Source organism: Ursus arctos, unplaced genomic scaffold, assembly GCF_023065955.2.
Source record: "Ursus arctos isolate Adak ecotype North America unplaced genomic scaffold, UrsArc2.0 scaffold_14, whole genome shotgun sequence".
Lineage (NCBI taxonomy): Eukaryota > Metazoa > Chordata > Mammalia > Carnivora > Ursidae > Ursus > Ursus arctos.
Genome location: NW_026622808.1, coordinates 65,827,450 through 65,845,536, shown reverse-complemented (window position 1 = coordinate 65,845,536; position 18,087 = coordinate 65,827,450). Strand labels below are relative to the sequence as shown.

General features: G+C 37.3%; 1 protein-coding gene across 10 annotated transcripts in view; it reads right to left on the bottom strand.

The window, feature by feature from the left end:
• The window catches only part of PPARG (peroxisome proliferator activated receptor gamma), a 152,809-nt gene that overhangs the window by 82,686 nt on the left and 52,036 nt on the right, over positions 1–18,087 (bottom strand). The window contains exon 1 of one of the 10 annotated variants that reach the window (XM_048226699.2): positions 11,910–12,753. The exons of 7 other annotated variants lie outside the window; for them this stretch is intronic. In XM_048226699.2, coding sequence (XP_048082656.1) covers positions 11,910–12,063 — 154 coding nt within the window. In that variant the 5' untranslated portion in view covers positions 12,064–12,753. Of the gene's footprint in view, positions 1–11,909; positions 12,754–18,087 lie in introns of those variants that run through there. 2 more of the 10 variants (XM_026501390.4, XM_026501387.4) reach the window with 2 other exon arrangements.

The window sequence follows — 18,087 nt, the reverse complement described above, 5'->3', positions numbered from 1 at the left end:
ACAAATTTTCAAATTCAGATCAACAAAGGGCCTATCATCAGCTTTTAGAGAAGGCCATGTGTACTTATGTTTTTCAAAAGTTCATTTTCTCTTGCGTAGGTCACATCTTGTTTGGATAGCTTGCTTAATCCAGTCCTGAGATGTCAGGAGACAGGAAAGATTACAGGATCATGCCCTCATCCACAGCCATCATTTCTGCTTCCTGAGCTGGAGATTCATGTCTTCTTTTTCACCATGGTCAAACTGACTCAAGCTTGGTTCTTTTGCTGAAACTACCTTCACGTGTTTCTAAAGGCAAACTTATTAGTAATTGAGTCAACACTAAACCTAAGTCTGTTGAACAGCTAATTACTCTGGTTTAATTGAAATTCCTACTTTACCAAGCATATACTGGCAGCAAGTGAAGAATGGTGTGGAGGTCAGAAAAAAGAAATTGGAATGTTCTCCCCAGCTAGCTCAGCACATTTTGGTTTTCGCTTTGCAGTGAGAGGGTAATGAAAATGGGAGATAGGAGACGGAGTGGAAAAGAAAAAAATAAGGGAATGATCCAGGAGTTTGTAACTATTCAGAAAGGAGGGGCCACCAAAGAGATGTCAGAGCACTCTTTCTCTTTGCTTTGTCCACCTCTCAAACACTGTCAAGGGCCCTCTTGCAACCAGGAAAAGATAAGGGTGGTAGTAGTTTTAAATAATGCTTTACTACTGAAGCACCTCGAATAGCTTGAAATTATCACAGAATGGAAAAGGACTGTCCTACTCAGAATTGTTTAGTCCGGCAAAATGATGCGGTACACTACACTCCTGTGTACTCTTGTGTTTAATTTACTGTGCCAAGCACTCCTAATGGGAAGACAATGGTCTTAAGCTAAACAAACATGAGAACAAAAGTGTCAAAACAGATGTAGCCAGATTGCCAGTGACTATGGGCTGATTTGCAGATTTTCACTAGGTATACCATATATTATCTCAAAAAATATTACAATGGGGTAATGTGGTATTAAAATATCCATAGAAAACATTTTTCATGTTTCAATACTCCTCCTGAGCTATTACAGCATTATCAAAAATATTCTATATAAAAACATTTGACACAATTCAAAATATTCATGATTTAAAAAAATATCTTAACTAGGAAGAAAAGGGAACTTCAATAATCTGGTAAAGCACATCCATAAAAAAAAAACAAACAAACAAAAACCTAAAGGAGCCATCATACTTGATGGTGAAATATTTAAAGCTTTCCTTTGAGATCAGGAATGAGATAAGCATACAAGCTATCACTGCTTCTATTCAACAGTGTACTGGAAATCCTATCCAGTGCAACAGAGATGAAAAAAACAAGGATTAGAAAAGAAAACATACAACTAACAATACTCATAAATGACATGATTGTATGTGTGTGTATATACATATATATATCCCATTTCAATTAATAAGAGAATTTAGCAAAGTTGCTGGATATAAGGTCAATCAATATTCAAAAATGAACTGTATTTTTAGAAGCCAGCAACAAACAGAAAATGACATTTTAAAATGAATTTTATAATAGCATCAAAAATATCAAATACCTAGGCGGGAAAAATCTAGCAAAATATGTGTAAGACTGCTATAATGAAAACTCAAAAATATTATTTTTAAAAAAGTATTTAAATAAATGAAGGGATACACTATGTTCATGGACTGGAATACTCAATATTGTAAAACTGTCAATTCTCTCCGTATTTATCTATAGATTCAGAAAAATTCCAATCAAAATACTAGCATTTTTGTGTGGAAAGTGACACTCTGAGTCTAAAATTTATATGGAAATTCAAAGAGCCAAGAATAGCCAAGGCAATCTTGAAGAGAAAAACAGCACTGGAGGATTCTACTACCAGATATTAAACCCAACTATAAAACTACAGTAATTAAGACAATACATCAATTAGTGCAAAGAGACAGACCAATGCAACAGGAGAGCAAGTCCAGAATCAATCCCACAAGAATACGGTTACTTGGTTTACGACCAAGTGTCACTGTAGTGTAGTGGGGAAAGGATGACCCTGTCAGTGTATGAAGTAGATCAACTATATATCCAAATGGAAAAAAGTGAATCAACCTCTACCTTAAAACATACACAAAAATCAGTTCCATGTGGACTGAAGATCTAAATGTGAAATAGGAAACAAAAGAGTTTTTAAAATAAAAATTAGGATAACGCTTCATCAACCTCAGAGTAGGCAAAGATTTCTTCATAAAACACTTCATGAAAAGCACTGATTAGATAACCTGGACAATAGTTAATATTAGAACTGATTATTAAGTAAATGAAAAAGCAATACACAGTATGGGAGAAGATACCTGCAATATATACATTTAACAAAGTATGATTTATTTTTATTTATTTATTTTTTTGACAAGTTCTGCGTTAGAACTCAGTATCTAAACTCATTATCTAAACTCATAAAAATGGGCAAAGGAACAGGCGCTTCACAAAAAAGAATAGCCAAATGGGTAATCAGTATATTTTTAAATTGCTTAAACCCTTTAGTTATCAGAGAAAGAGAAATAAAAACTATAATGTGATACCACCATAAACCCACTAGCACGGCTAAAATGAAAAAGAAAATGTCGAGTACCAGTAAAGATGTGGACCAAGTAGAACATTCAGACACTGCTGGGTGTAAATGGTACAGCTGTGCTGAAAACTGTCCGCTAGGGTCTCTTAAACCTGAACACATGCTATAGCCCATGTGTATGTCTAACAGAAATGTGTACTCTTGTTCACTGAAAGACCTATATGAGAATGTTCCTAGTTGTACTATTTGCAATAATGAAAAATACCTGAATGCCCATCAACAGTAGGATAGATATATTGTGATATATTCACAAAATGAAATGCACTAAAGGAATGAAATGCAATTATACTCAATAATGTGATTAACAAAAAAATGCTGAGCAAAAGAATCCAGACACGAAAGAGTAAACAATGTATGATTCTCTTCATATAAAATCCCAAAACAGGCAAACTAGTCCATCGGTTAGAAATTAGAAGAGTCAGAGGGCCTCCAGAGGGCTGGAACTATTTTGTTTCCTCATCTGAGTGCGAATTACACATTTGCTCGTTTGTGAAAATGATTTACATACCTTTCTCTATGTATTTTATACTTCAATAAAAAATGTAAACAGGGGTTCTGGGAGTGGAATTTGATAGAAGGAATCATGCAGACCAACCACGTAAGCCAACAAAAACACTTTTTTTTTTTTTTTAGATTTTATTTATTTATTCGACAGAGATAGAGACAGCCAGCGAGAGAGGGAACACAAGCAGGGGGAGTGGGAGAGGAAGAAGCAGGCTCATAGCGGAGGAGCCCGATGTGGGGCTCGATCCCATAACGCCGGGATCACGCCCTGAGCCGAAGGCAGACGCTTAACCGCTGTGCCACCCAGGCGCCCCCAACAAAAACTTTTTTATTTGTGTTAAAAAGATTGTTATGGAATTTCTAGTGTATTTAAGAATTTTTCTATTCAGAAGTTATAAAATGGCACTAAAATTAGTCTCAAACTATTTTTCTAACTGGCTTCATTGTATAATAAAAGCTAAACACATCTTCAATTAAGGTCCTCAAGTCAGTGTAAACAGGGAAGGAAAAAATTAAAAGGGTGCACATTTTATCCTAAAGAGTATTAAAAATTATGTTTTTGTTTTAGATATGCTTGGCTTATATGTAAGGCCTATTCTGCTTTACAAGAGCCCTGTATTTTTTTTTAAATGCAGGAAATCTTTTCCCAAATACTAATGCCTACATCTGGAGTCCTATGTTTGCGAAGTTAACACGATCAGCTGAGCTGTCTTTTGAAACATTCCATTTAAATGAAAGAAAGTCTGTGGCTTAAACCCAAGTCACCAACTTTATGGTAATTATTTAACTCTTCTTCTATCAACAATCTATTTCATCAACTTTTTGTCTTAGAAGAGTTATCATCATATTTTACTACAGTATATCCTTTCCCAAAGCACCTCCTTGTTTTACTTTTCTTTGGTATTTTCCTTTCTCAGTATCTTAATCTCAGTACATGCTCGATCAGTAATATAAAACCCAAACCATCTCAAATCAAGATAACCAACTGCCTAATACTATGTGCCAGGTATTTTTCAGGCCTCACAAGAAATACACTATAATGTAGTTCTTGACCTTGAGAAGCTTACCAAGGTGAAAGATCTTTGATAACAGAAGGTAGTATAGAGGCCAAACTAGTGATAGAAACAACAAGTGCTCTTGAAATACAGAGGAGAAAAAGGCCAACATGTTCTGAAATAATCTGGGATAACTACATCGTAGAGAAGGGTTTTGAATTTGGAGGACCTTGTGGGACGATTAGGATTTGGATTATTATTGATAAAGATATTCCAAGGAAAAGATATTTGTCTCTACTATCCAGCGTGACCCTTATATTACCTGAGTTACCTTAGGCCTTAATGAGTATGATATCAAAATGATTAAATTTTGTGTTAGGACATATGCTTGCAAACTGGATTGCTTTCTTGGTCAATTGGGTCATCTGTTTGGGTCAATTGTTTGTATCTTGTTATTGGCTAAAGATGTGGTTATATCAGTGGCAAGGAGATTTCTTTGCAAATGCAGAGATTTCTATGTAAATCTGGCCATACTTACATCAAACTGACACATTAGGTTCTTTTCAGCATCATATTTTAGTCAATTAAGCAAACTTACCTAAACGGTCTATATAATAGGTCTAAATTTTTGAAACTAAACTAAAGTCAGGGTTTTAGGTAAAGTTTAAGACAAAAGTAAAGTAATATCCAACAATCTTACATTTAAAATATTTAATTGGCAACGCCAAGTAATGAATGTTTTACTTTTTCCAAAAGAAGGGACTTAATTCAACGAAGTAAGTTGAGCCATGGTGCCCACATGTCTAGAATCTGTGAAGAATATTAGAACTGCTGTTCTGTTCCTGAGTTTTGCCATTGGCTCTTTGCCAAAACAAGAAATTGAACCTGGGTTTCTTTCTTCTGGAACTATGATTAATAATATGTATCTATCAGATAATACCTAAGTATTCTGGGGAAAAATGCTAAGGAAAAGATTGTAAGCAAATAAGAAGTAAGTCTGACTCAGGGCGCCTGGGTGGCTCAGTCGTTGAGTGTCTGCCTTTGGCTCAGGGCGTGATCCCAGAGTCCTGGGATCGAGCCCCACATCAGGCTCCTCTGCTGAGAGCCTGCTTCTTCCTCCCCCATACCTCCTGCTTGTGTTCCCTCTCTCGCTGGCTGTCTCTCTCTCTCCGTCAAATAAATAAATAAATAAAATATTAAAAAAAAAAAAAGAAGTAAGTCTGACTTAATTAATTATAGTAATAGAAAACTTTTGATAGCATGGATAAAGAAAATCTATATTGCCCCAAAGTTGTAACTTCCATTTTAGGGGTGAGAAGAAAAAACAAACATTTGTTGGGCACCTTTTACATATCAGGCCCTGTGCTAAGTGTTTCATACATTGGATATTGGTAACTTAATCAAATAAGTTGCTTTTCTTAGCACTGCAAGCAAGTAAGTCTCTTAAAAGTTCAAATGAGTACTGGAAGTATCAAAAGGTAGGCAGACTTACAAAAGAAGCCAGGCATTTGGATAATTCACAAACTGTGATATTCAAATTAATATTCAAGTAATATTCAACTAATGATAATTCAAACCAGTGGAGGGATATGATGCAAATAATTGTACAAGAAGTCATTCAAAATAGATTTGTACCTGGTTTTTAACATTTATGATTGTTGGCTTGTTTATATCAGCATGGGTTTTAGAGTAATGTTAGCATGTACACTAAACTTCTGTTTTTACTTATCGAACATATTTCTAGTGCCTGACCTCAGGAGCTGGCGAGGTATAGCAGCAGGTCAGCTTGGTATTAATACGTCAACAGTAAGAGCTTATTAGATACCCAATATATGTTAGATACTTGTGGAATAAAGAAGAGAATAAAACATGGGTCTTGGGGCACCTGGGCGGCTCAGTTGGTTAAGTGTCTGCCCTCGGCTCAGGTCGTGATCCCGGGGTCCTGAGATCGAGCCCCATGTCAGGCTCCCTGCTCAGCGGAGAGCCTGTTTCTCCCTCTCTCTGCCTGCCGCTCTGCCTACTTGTGCTCTCTATCTATCTCTCTGTCAAATAAATAAAATCTTTAAAAAAAGATAAAACATCGGTCTTATCCTCAACAACTATAATTTCGATTAGGGGAATATATGAAACAGAAAATAGTATCAGGCAGTCTCCAACTAAGGGCTAAACAGTGTGATACAGACCAACACAGAAAAGAGGATGTTATTCTTTCATTTTAACAAGTATTAGTAAACCGGCCATTTACCAAATATGTCCTAGGCATTTGGGATATACCAGTGCGTGAGCACACTAGACAAAGACCTCTGCCTTTATGGGGTTAATATGTTAGTGTGAGAAAGTGGACAATAAATACAATAGATGAGTAAATTATACATTATGTTAGAAGATGATGAATACTTTAGAAATAAAACTATGGTGCAGGAGGAGGGAAAGGGCGGTGGGGAGGACAGATAATTCAACAACAGCAGGGGTAGAGGCAGTCCTTACTAGAAGTGAGATCTGAGCCAAGATTAGAAGGAGCTGACAAGAAGATGTCAGAGGACGAGGGTTCAAGGAAGGAGCAAGAACTAGAGAAAATGCACTAAGGCAGGAGCATGTCTGGAATGTGGGAGGAACAGCAAGGAGGACGGTGTGGCTGGAGCCGACTGAGGAAAGGGCAGAGAGGTGGACCGGATGGGGTGGGAGGTCTGGGGCAGACAGGGCTTCCATCCTAAGTGAAGTGAGGAGCTGCTGTAGGGTTGTGAGCTGAGTGACAGATCTGACTTACATTTTAACGTGATCCCTCTGAATGATGGGCTGAGACAAGGCATTTGGGAGGTGAGGGCAGAGGCAGGACAACCTTTCAAAGAGTGGGACAGCAATCCAGGCAAGAGACAGTGTCTTGGATTAGGGTGCTAACAGTGGAGTGGGGAGAGGAGATATATTCTGAACATACTCTCAGTTTAGAGTTACAAGTAATAGTAATGTATTAAGAGGAGGTCTCGTGTCATGGTGCTTACTTGAACCTGACCTTGAAGGACAGGGAGGATTTGAAAAGGTGGAAGAATTAGGAAAGGCATTCCAGGACGCGGTAGGCTTAGAGGCAAGAGGGAGTCTGGCTTATTCTTGGGACAACGTGATTAGTCCAAGTAGAAAAGGCAGATCATTCTCTGGGGTGTGAAGGGAAATAAAATACACAAAGTGGAAACAGATTATACAGAGCTTTGAAAGTAGGCAGATGTGTTCAGACATCACAACGTTCACTGTGGTGCACTACTTGTATGCAGTAGGTGCTCAATCCATATCAGAAGTCTGATAGGCTTTGAGGACCACATATCTGGCAGATTGGACTGGACGGCTGAAAGTTTCTCATTTAGAAAGTCAACTAAAACGCTGTACAGGAATCCCAGCATGAGGTAATAAGGGATGATATACATGTAGGTAATTGACAGTTGACTGTTCTAAATTTACTTTATAATGCAAACCATTCACCACTTGTGGGCACTTCAATCTTGCATCGGCAAATCTCTTACCTGATAAAAATTATATGGGTCTAAAAAACCGTGTATTCAAATAACCACATGATCTTAATTCTGAGGCTATTGGAGTTGGACGGCAGTTGCTATTAGATGCATATGTAATTCCTGCGTCTCTAAATTAGTTACAGGTGCAGAACTGCATCTACAAAAAAGGTGATCTAGTAGAGGTTTATAGAAACTTAGTTCCATCTAAATGAGTCTGATTCACTATCACATACATTTCTGCAAATACTCAACACTAGGAGATGGACATAGGGCATTCGCTGGACAACTTTCTTATGCCGAATTTAAAGATGTCTTAAAGAAGCTAAAATAACAGCACCCATGTCAGTTCTGTTGATTTAATACAATGAAGACATTTACTCTGCTCAGATTTCCTCTGATACAAAGAATATGTGCTTTATAAGAGCTATGATGATTTTAGACTTTCCTAAGGGTTACCTTATTCAAGTTATTGGTGAGAATGTTGACAGAGATAGTAACCTATGACAAACTATCAGAGCTATAAAAATTGTTTTCCATTTGACAACCTATGTTTTACACTGCAATGAACAGTTTAAATGGATAATTGCTGTCAGGTAGCTTTCAAGAGAAGTTGTATTCCTTAGAGATGCCAGGGGAAAAATAAATAAAAAATTTTTTAAAATGCTGTGTTTCCTCGTAAGCATCTAATATACATGACATTTGTTTTTGGTGTTTCCTATAATTCATAATTTGGGGGGAAGTACAAGAGAAAGGACAGTTTTTGGAAACATAGTTAGGAGATTCTCAGAGTCTGGAAATCTAGCAAATCTACTAAGTCCTGGTGATCAGAAAAGAGATATGAATTGTTAAATCGGAGAAATAAATGATAAAATAGAGCCGTACTAAAAAAATTAACATGGACAATAGTAAAATTCTAGAAAAAGGCCCTGAATTATTACTGGTGTGTGATTATGAAATTCAGAGCTGTGTCAATTACCTAAATCTTCATCATAAAGAATATTATAGTCTAAGATAGTTTTTCAACTTCTCAGAGAAGAAAACTTGCAATCATTGCTCTCATTTAGGGCCAAAGAATGATTTCAGCTTTTGGAAATTCAATCTTTTCTGAAACAAACATTAACAAAAGTGGGAGATAACTGCCCCATTTAAAAAAAAAATCAGACAGAAAGATGCTTTCCCTGAGTATGATTATTTCCTTATCAAAACATTCATGGGAGGTCATGCAAAAGCCTCATCTCACTCAAAAACTGCCACTTATTTTGATGCACAAAGAATTGTACAGTTCCCCCCCCCCCAGATTCTTTAAAATGGTTCCAATTTAGGACATTATATGTCTTCTATTTCATCCATAAGTGATTAATACCAGAAGACCAAAACAATAAACTCTATATAGGACTTCAGATGTGCTTTCGCAAATATTGTGTCATTTAATCCCTGCAATAACACTGTATTTCTGTTGCTATATGTGGAAATAGAGGGAAGAGAGGATAAATGACTTACTCAATTTCACACGGAACGTACATGGCCAAGACACAACTGGTAGTTACATGCCCTGATACTACCTGGGTCCCTTAAAACCTCTAGAAAGGTGAAAACTTTGGTCAATTATTTAAATGCTTCCAAATATATAGTTGCCTAGAGTCACAGAGACACAGCTTAAGTATCCCTCAATAAAAATGGCGGGCAATCAATCACTCACTCCTATCTCAGAAGAGGCGCTCGTTTCAAAGGATTGTCTATTGCAGCATTTATCATGTCTCCAAGGCATATTTCCATTGCTCAATCAGCTCCAAAGGACAAGCGTGTCATCATCTTTCAATGCTCTGGTGCAACACTTTAAAATTATAGAATTCACACAGGACTGAGTCTGGCACTAAAAGCAGGAGGCATATTCAGCTTGAGTTTGTGGAAGCTTCCCTTTGATCTTGCCAAGTTTTACTAGTAGAAATGGTTTCAGAGCCAGCATGGGGTTACTTGGGGTTACTTGAGGAGCTCATGCTGAAAATAGGGAAATAAGATAAAGGGGGGTGGTGGTCACAGTGATAATGGAGCCCAGGAAAAAGCACAGAACTCCTCTTTGGGCATAGTGGCTACACACATTTTTGAATGTCATGAATATGATCAATATAGCTTGGACATCTGCATCATTCACACTCAACAAACCACTTTTTCTTCAAAGTAGCACTCAGCTACTTGCAACAACCCCCAATCCCACCTTGCCTATAGTAAGGAAGAAGGAGCACCTCAATTAATTACCGTATTAAAGCCAAATACCTAAACTCTACAGTGTTTCATCTCTGATGGCCTCAAATAGTTAATGATGATTATATGTCCAATTACGAGTTTGTCTGTTTGTTTTGGCAAGGGTAGAGTAAATAGTGGTCATCTACAAAATGCAACTGAAGTTAACAACCATAGGTCTTTGCCTTTAGGAATAATATTTTTAAGAGAAAAACAACACTTACGAATAAGAAGTAATCAGAGACTATACAAACAAAAGTTAAATAATTTGTACAATATATAATTTCTTAATTGCTTATAATTCTATTCTGTACCATGTTAATTAAGAAGAAGAGTACTGAGTTAGTCTTTTGGAAGGGATTTGAGACTCAAAACAATTAAACCCAGGGCAAATTCGAGGCATAAACATGTAGGGATTAGTACAGAATGAAATCTAACTTGAATCACATAACTATCTCTTACCATAAACAGTATTTTTCCTCAGTTAACCTAAAATATTTGTCGCACTACATTCTGGACACATTCTTTGCAAACAGACAAAATCACCGAATTTTGACTCAAGAACTATTTCACAGTATAGCTAGGACATTCTGCCCTGACACAGGCTAAATTGGTAACTGGAGAAAGACAGCAATAATTTTTATGGCTTTTAGAAAAATAGAATAATAGATTTTTATATCCTATAATGAAACCAAACTCCTATTTAAGAGGCTCAGATGACAGATATATATACTGTATCAAATCACCATCATAGAATGAAATAGTATTTCAGGAAATATTTTTTCTTAATTTTTAAACAGCCTGATGTTGTTTTTTTTTTTTTTTAAAGATTTTATTTATTTATTTGACAGAGATAGAGACAGCCAGCGAGAGAGGGAACACAAGCAGGGGAAGTGGGAGAGGAAGAAGCAGGCTCATAGCGGAGGAGCCTGATGTGGGGCTTGATCCCATAACACCGGGATCATGCCCTGAGCCGAAGGCAGACGCTTAACCGCTGTGCCACCCAGGCACCCCTAAACAGCCTGATGTTTCAACAAAAATAATATGTGAATAATATGTTCAAGGTTCAGGCTTCCAGAAAAATTAAAACATTAAAATGTAAAGCCATTCATTTCAACAACGAAGCGACTTAACTGTAATGCTTTAGCACTTATAAAACAAAAATCACACTAGTTAACACAATCTATTTTTATGTGGTATCTATGCGAAAAAAAATAGAAATACAGAAATAAATAAAAGAGAAGCTGTGCTAAGAAACTCCAGTAGAAGGAGCTGTAGAAATGAAGAACTTATATTTTGCAGTGGCCAAGAAAGGAATTTTGAAAAATGAGGTATCTGCTTGAATCTTATATGTCTGAGTACAAGTGACAGCTAATCAGTTCCTTAGCACGCAGTAGACATTTAGGGATGTTGTTTTCTTTATGTATAAAATGAAATGCTTGGAAAAGACATTTTCCGAGGCCCCACAATAAATTCTACAAGCATTAGGCACTATGCTAGCTATCCTAAGAAATACAGAGAAGATTGTAAGTTGGTCCTACACCCTGGAAGCATCCGATTCTTTGGGAGAGGTAAAATGTACAAATATCTAGATTTCAAAGTAGAACTAAACATGCTGAGAGAGCTTTAAGAGGAATAAAAGTGCTGTAGGAGGGATAAAAGCTGCCCGAGAGTTATCGACCATATAAGAGTGTAAAACGGGAGAAAAGGACCCCTTGGGAAGTCTAAAAGACCTTAAGTATATTTGGGAAACACATATAAACCCAGGAAGTAAAAATGAATAGGATTTTTAAAAATATAAATATACCCTTAATGCTTACAATTCAGGAAATGGGAGCCATGCACGGAGATAAGTACGGATACATTTAGGTTTCTTTTTCCAAGTTCTGATGCTTGTTAGTGAACACTAACACAGCAAACGAGGCATTCAAATCCTGGGCTAACACATCTTCTATTAGAATATAACTTGGAAAATAAACTACAAGAGCAAGTTTACCATTCCATAAATGCCCAAAGTAACCCAATAGCCATATCTGGAATTGACTTTACCTTGTGAAGTGCTTGCAGACAGTGTATCAGCAAAGGAATCGCTTTCTGGGTCAATAAGAGAATCTCCCAGAGTTTCACCCATAACAGCATGGAAGAGGGATTTGCTGTAATTCACACTGATATTTTGTCTATTTCTTGCAAAAGACCAATCCATTAAAAGAAAACGACTTGCAGTAGTAGAACTTGTGAACACAACCAATGAGTTAAGACATTAGTTTCCAAATATTTTGGAGAGGTGGGAATAAACCACAAAGGACCAGGCCTGAATTGGCTGGCACTGTCCTGTTAGAGAGCCAGCTGTGAACAAATGTTGTGTCATAATGTTGCTCACTGCTTTGGCAAGACTTGGTACATTACAAGGAAAACATTGCCACACTGTCTCGCCAGTGACCCACATGTTCTGTGTCTTGTGAGGGGCGTGAGTTGTACAGTATTTGGAGCTATCCGAGCAGAGATCGTTCAGTTTTCGATTGCTTCTTAAATGGGAAACTACATCTCTGAGTTATGAAATACCAAAAACTTACTTGGACAACGTTTTTTCTAGCTGCCCGTCCCTGGTTCAATCTCTAATCATATTATCCGAAGAAAACTATTTAATTCAAACATGTCCTTGTATTTTAAAATTTGGCATCAGCATGCTACTGAAATGTTATTTTCTGAGGCATTTGTCCCACCACTTGACAAAGGCCAAAATGATACTGACAGATTCTGTAAGATTAAATAGTTGAGAGATACAGTTTAGATTTGATCTACCAGGGTTTGCTTTTTAAAAACTAGATGATTAAGATTATCCATCACTAGCAGAGGCAGCAACGTTGCACCAAGGTCTGAACGTAGTTGATGTTTAAATGATAAATGCCATGTCATCGTAGAAGTGGAGTTCTCTCTGAGAAGAATAATGCATTAGCAGAAAAAAAAAAAAAAAAAACCCCAGACTCACACTGATAGGCAGGCGAGGAACTGTGGTCAGTTTTGTAATCAGGAAAAAGTTGGCTTCTTGCTCAAGTCCTTTGCCCTTTTTGGCAAGGAGAAACACAAGCAGTGCCAAACTTCATTGTGGAAGCAGGTCTCCACTTGTCCCATAAGTGGCCTGATAGAATTGCAGTGACTTGTGGATTTAATCAAGATGCCCCCACATAGGGCGATGTATCAGATGGCAGTTGTTCTCCTAGACTTATCCCAGTGTTCCCCCGAGTGGAATAAGTTTCATTCTGTTTCACCTACATTGAGTAACTGTTCATCCTGCAAGGGGACTAACAAAAGTTTCCCTGTTAATCATGGAGCAATAGCGTGGTGGGGAAAATGCATACTGGGTCTCAACGGCACAGAATAAAGTGGAGAGTTGGGCATTTGTATTGCTTAAAAACCTTTAAAAACAAAAAAACTTTTACCAAGGTATAGTTCAAGTTAAAGCAAGCTTCTTGACAGTCCAAATGACTGAGGTAATTATGGGTGTGTAGAACTAGTTTTGTCGATATTCAACCTGACCTCTCAATAAAGGAGTTTCTCCTTCCCTCTCAATGCTGGGAAATTTCCTTGTAGTACAGACACAATGATAATAGTTAAAAGTGTGACTAGTCTAAGATTTTTGGTTGAATATAATGATAGATCAAAATCAATTCTAGAAGTCAGCACAATTTCCTTCTTGCTAATAAAACAGAGCAAAAATTTAAGCCCCGTTCCACTTACAGATACTCCTCAATGTCCCAAGATGTGCTTGAGTCTGGCAAATTTTCGCTTTCTTCCTATGAAATGGCCGTTTCTTCCTCAATTCCCTATCCTCTCTCCATTCTTGCTCTCAGATACCAATGTCTCTCCAACTTAAAAAATGAACACGTTTGTTAAAATGTTAAGATTATGCCAGAGTATAAAGACAAAATGGGGGGGTGCCGGGGTGGCTCAGTCTGTTAAGTGGCTACCTTCAGCCCAGGGTCCTAGGATCAAGCCCCGCGTTGGGCTCCCTGCTCAGCACGGAGCCTGCTTCTCCTTCTCCTTCTGCTCCTCCTCCCCCAGTCATGCTCTCTCTCTCAAATAAATAAATAAAATTTGGGGCTCCTGGGTGGCTCAGTCGGTTGGGCGTCTGCCTTCGGCTCAGGTCATGATCCCAGGATCCTGGGATTGAGCCCCACATCGGACTCCCTGCTCAGAGGGGAGCCTGCTTCTCCCTCTCCTGCTACTTCTGCTTCTGCACTCTCATGCTCTCTCCCAAGTAAATAAGTAAAATCTTAAAAAAAAAAAAAAGGACAAAACAGGCAGAAGGATAACACTTTAGAGTGAAACTCTTTATAAAAGTCTAACACTCTGTTAATAAGATGAGAAAACAAGGCCCCCAAAAGACAAGTACACTCTCCAGGTTAAACAGATAGGTAGTGACAGATATGGAACTAGAACCTAGGTTTTTAGGTATCTAATTCCCTGGCCAGCCTACTATTGACCTTCCCCAACTTCTACTCTTATAAGTGTCTAAATTACCTCTTTTAATAAATCAGTCACCATAGGGACAGTGTATAGGGTGAGTTAAGGGGAAAGTATGTTAACTCTTTCAAGGAATATCAGTCAATAACTGTGTCATTCGTTTTTCTATACCCATGGATATGGAGTTGGTGTGGGGAGTTTCTCAATGCCTTTGTCTCTCTTATTCCTACATTTCTTCAATGATGACGTAGGTCACTCACGCCACATAATTCTATCTGTGGATCTCAGTTTAGTTTCTGGGGCCAATGGCATTAAGCTGGCCCTCCAGTTGTACAGTGATCTCTTCTGCTATTCAGACAATACAATACACAGATCCGTTCTTTCCAACTATCATCAAAGGGACTAACTGGATTCTTCACCTACTATTATTTCTATTCTCTTTCTTCCCCCCTCAGACACCATTCAACTTGTCTGTCTACTGTCGTAGCTATCCTTTCCAACCCCCTAACACCTCTCACTCACACTGTGCTTCAGCTATTCAAACATAGAATTATTACTAACAGCTAATCATTCCCTAACATCTGAATCTAACGGCATCTATTCCCCTTGGACGGTATTATTTGAGAGCAACAACCTGTCCTATTCGCTGTATTTCACTCATTTATTTATTCAACAAACGTTTATTGGCAAAAAATCAGAATATATTGGCAGGTCTTGAGTTAGGTGCTGGCTTAATGAACAAGACGGATGTGTTATCTTGTGGATTTAAAAAATAGTCAATAGGCAAAAATTACAAATTTATCAACAACTTTTATCAACGTATGGACTGTAGGCTCCATAAATGTTACCTAAACTCTTGACAGCATATCAAGCAATATAGAAAACACCCCAAGTTACTAACAAAATACCTACACAATGTGGATTTTTAATCATACTTTTTATGTTAGTAACTATTAATTTTTAAGATTTATTTATTTGAGAGAGAGAGAGTGTGTGTGTGTATGTGAGTGGGGGAAGGGGCAGAGGGAGAAGGAGAGAATCTTAAGCAGATTCCCAGCTTAGTTGGAGCCACAGAGGGCTCAATCCCAGGAACCTGAGATCATGACCTGAGCTGAAACCAAGAGTCCAATGTTCAACTGACTGAGCCACCCAGGCACCCCAGTAACAATATTTTAATATTTTGTATCACACTGTAGCACCAGGTCACTTGAGAAATAACTTGTTCACCGTGGATATGAAAATGGACAAAAATAAATGGAGCCAATCCCATTTGTATCTAATTAGGAATGTGCTTTGTCCTGAGATACTGAAAAGACTTATTTTATTTTACAGTGATCCACCCATGTATTCCTCAAATAGTCACCAAACACCTTCTGAATGCCAGATATGATTCTAGGTATAGGAGATAAATTCATTAATCATCCAAAGTTCCTATCCTCAATAAGTTTATATTTAACTATATTTACCAAAATTATCCAAATATACCTAAAAGAGTGATCTTTTAGCACATTTAACTTTGAAGGTCAATTAGTATGCACTGATATCAGAAATAATACATCTGCTTAAATAAAGTCATTCCTATCATTGGACAGTATATGATCAACAGAAAATTTATGAGAGTTTTGACATGCATGGGATCATTTCTATCTTCAAGGCCTTAAGATTTCCCAGTGTCCTACTCTTCATAATATCAAAATCTAAGGGATATTAGAATAAGATACATAAAAGAGCATGCCAGTAAATGGCACTATAATGTAAGATGTTGGAGCTGCAGACCATGTCTAGGTGTTCTGCATACCAATTGCGTTATCAGTACTTTGCATCTAAAGGGTACCTTTACAAAGAAGTCTATGGCTTTCTATCCTGAGGATCACCCCCTTTGAAGGCTAGTCCTTGCTAATTCAGCAGAGTGAGGAGGAATGGTAGAAGACCACCTTCTTTATGCACTTGCACAAAAAACTAACTCAGCTTCTTCTACTGAGGGATGTAGGGATCTGTGTGATAGGCAAGTTGAGAAGGTCATCTCCTCTTGGACTTTGGAGACATAGGGGTATGGATGCGACTGTGGGTAGGGTAGACAGGAACAGCAAGAGAAAGAATGAAGATAAGTAGGAACGGCCATATAGTGAGGAAGCTGAAAAACTTATTTAATTCTGTTCTAGTTTATGACACTTGAAAAAAATGTAGTTTGGTATTTGAGAAGGCTATGCTTCAGTATTTTGTCTTCAGTATTATTTATGATTCTTGTCTTTAGCCAAAAGAATCTGAATATTACTCAGCCAAAACCTCCCAAAATTTTAGTACACTTAGGAGAAGGCAACTGGACTAAGAACAGCTGTGCATGATTCAGTAACAAAGAGAATGTCTAAAAATCCATAGTTAATAAAATCATAGTAATATTATATATGTACAAGGTTTTTTAAAGCATTATTCAGTGTTTAAAATAATTTATATCAAATATATCCATAAAATAGAATATTAAATATTTTTTGTGTTGCGTTACTCTTGAAAGCTAATTAAAACCTTGCTTCTTTTGGCTGTAGGTTAAATTTGGATTTAATTCTCAAGAGTAAAATTGAATTTTTAAAACTGCTTTAATTGCTTTCTTTTTCTTTTATGTAAAATAAGCTATGTTAGTATTGGTATAAAATAGTGTGTACAGTATTTTTTCTTTTGTTATAACCCAATTTTAAAAGCTGCTTCATTTAATGCTTGAAGCGCTATGAATACTTATGCTGGCCCCTAAAGGTGAGGAGCTCCTTGGGAGAACAAGATCGAACACCTCTTTGTATCTCTAGAGCCTAGCTCAGTGTCTCTAGTTGGCACAGAACACATGTTTATTATTTTTGTTCATGTCGAGAATCTTGATAGAACAGCTGCTTGCACATCTGTCTCACAAGGATCATTCAAGGAAGAGTTTAGAGACCTAATGAACTGACAACATCAGTTTTCTTCTTATTCCAACAAGACATTTCTCTGTGGTACTCCAAAGGACACCAGATAATCGCGAACAAGCAGAATGACTACCTAGGCTCAGCAGTCCCTACCCGGAACTGCTGCCTTTTCCTACGGCAATTAAAGTTGGCTCGGAACACTATCTTCTAGCTGTGGTTGCATCAATTCAGGGTTTCTTCATAGTCACAGGGGACACAACATGGAAGAAATGATGTTCCAATGGGATGCATGCCTAGCAGAGGAACAAATATCCTGAGATGTAAATTCCACTGCGACCATCACAGCAAGCCCAGGACTTCCATGGAAAGAGAAAAAGGAAGGCTGCTGGTGAGAACATCTGTGTTATTTTTTTTTTAAAAGGCGAAGTCCATTCTTCTTTATTCAAAAACTATAATTTAGTTCAGATTTTCAAAAAGTAACATTTACTATACAGGATTAATATTTCAAACTAATATACCATTTTGATTTAAAGAAAAACCAACTGAAAATTTCCTTTTCTTTCTCCCCTTCAAAAGTTAACTTGCCAGTAATACCTGAAAAAGAGCCTAACCTGTCTAACTACTTTTTAGGGATCAACTAAACACTTTTCAAATTCCTGTACATTTGAACCAAAGACATCCCACCTAAACTATGTTAACTTGTCTTTGCCTATAATATCTGAAGTTCTCCACTAATGTGGTTTCTAGCATGATAAGATACCATGGGTTGTAGTATCAACAGACCCAGATTTATATTGTGTAAAATCCTAAACCTCTAAAACATATTTTCTTCATTGTTCAGATTTTAACAATTAATTTTTCAAGATCAG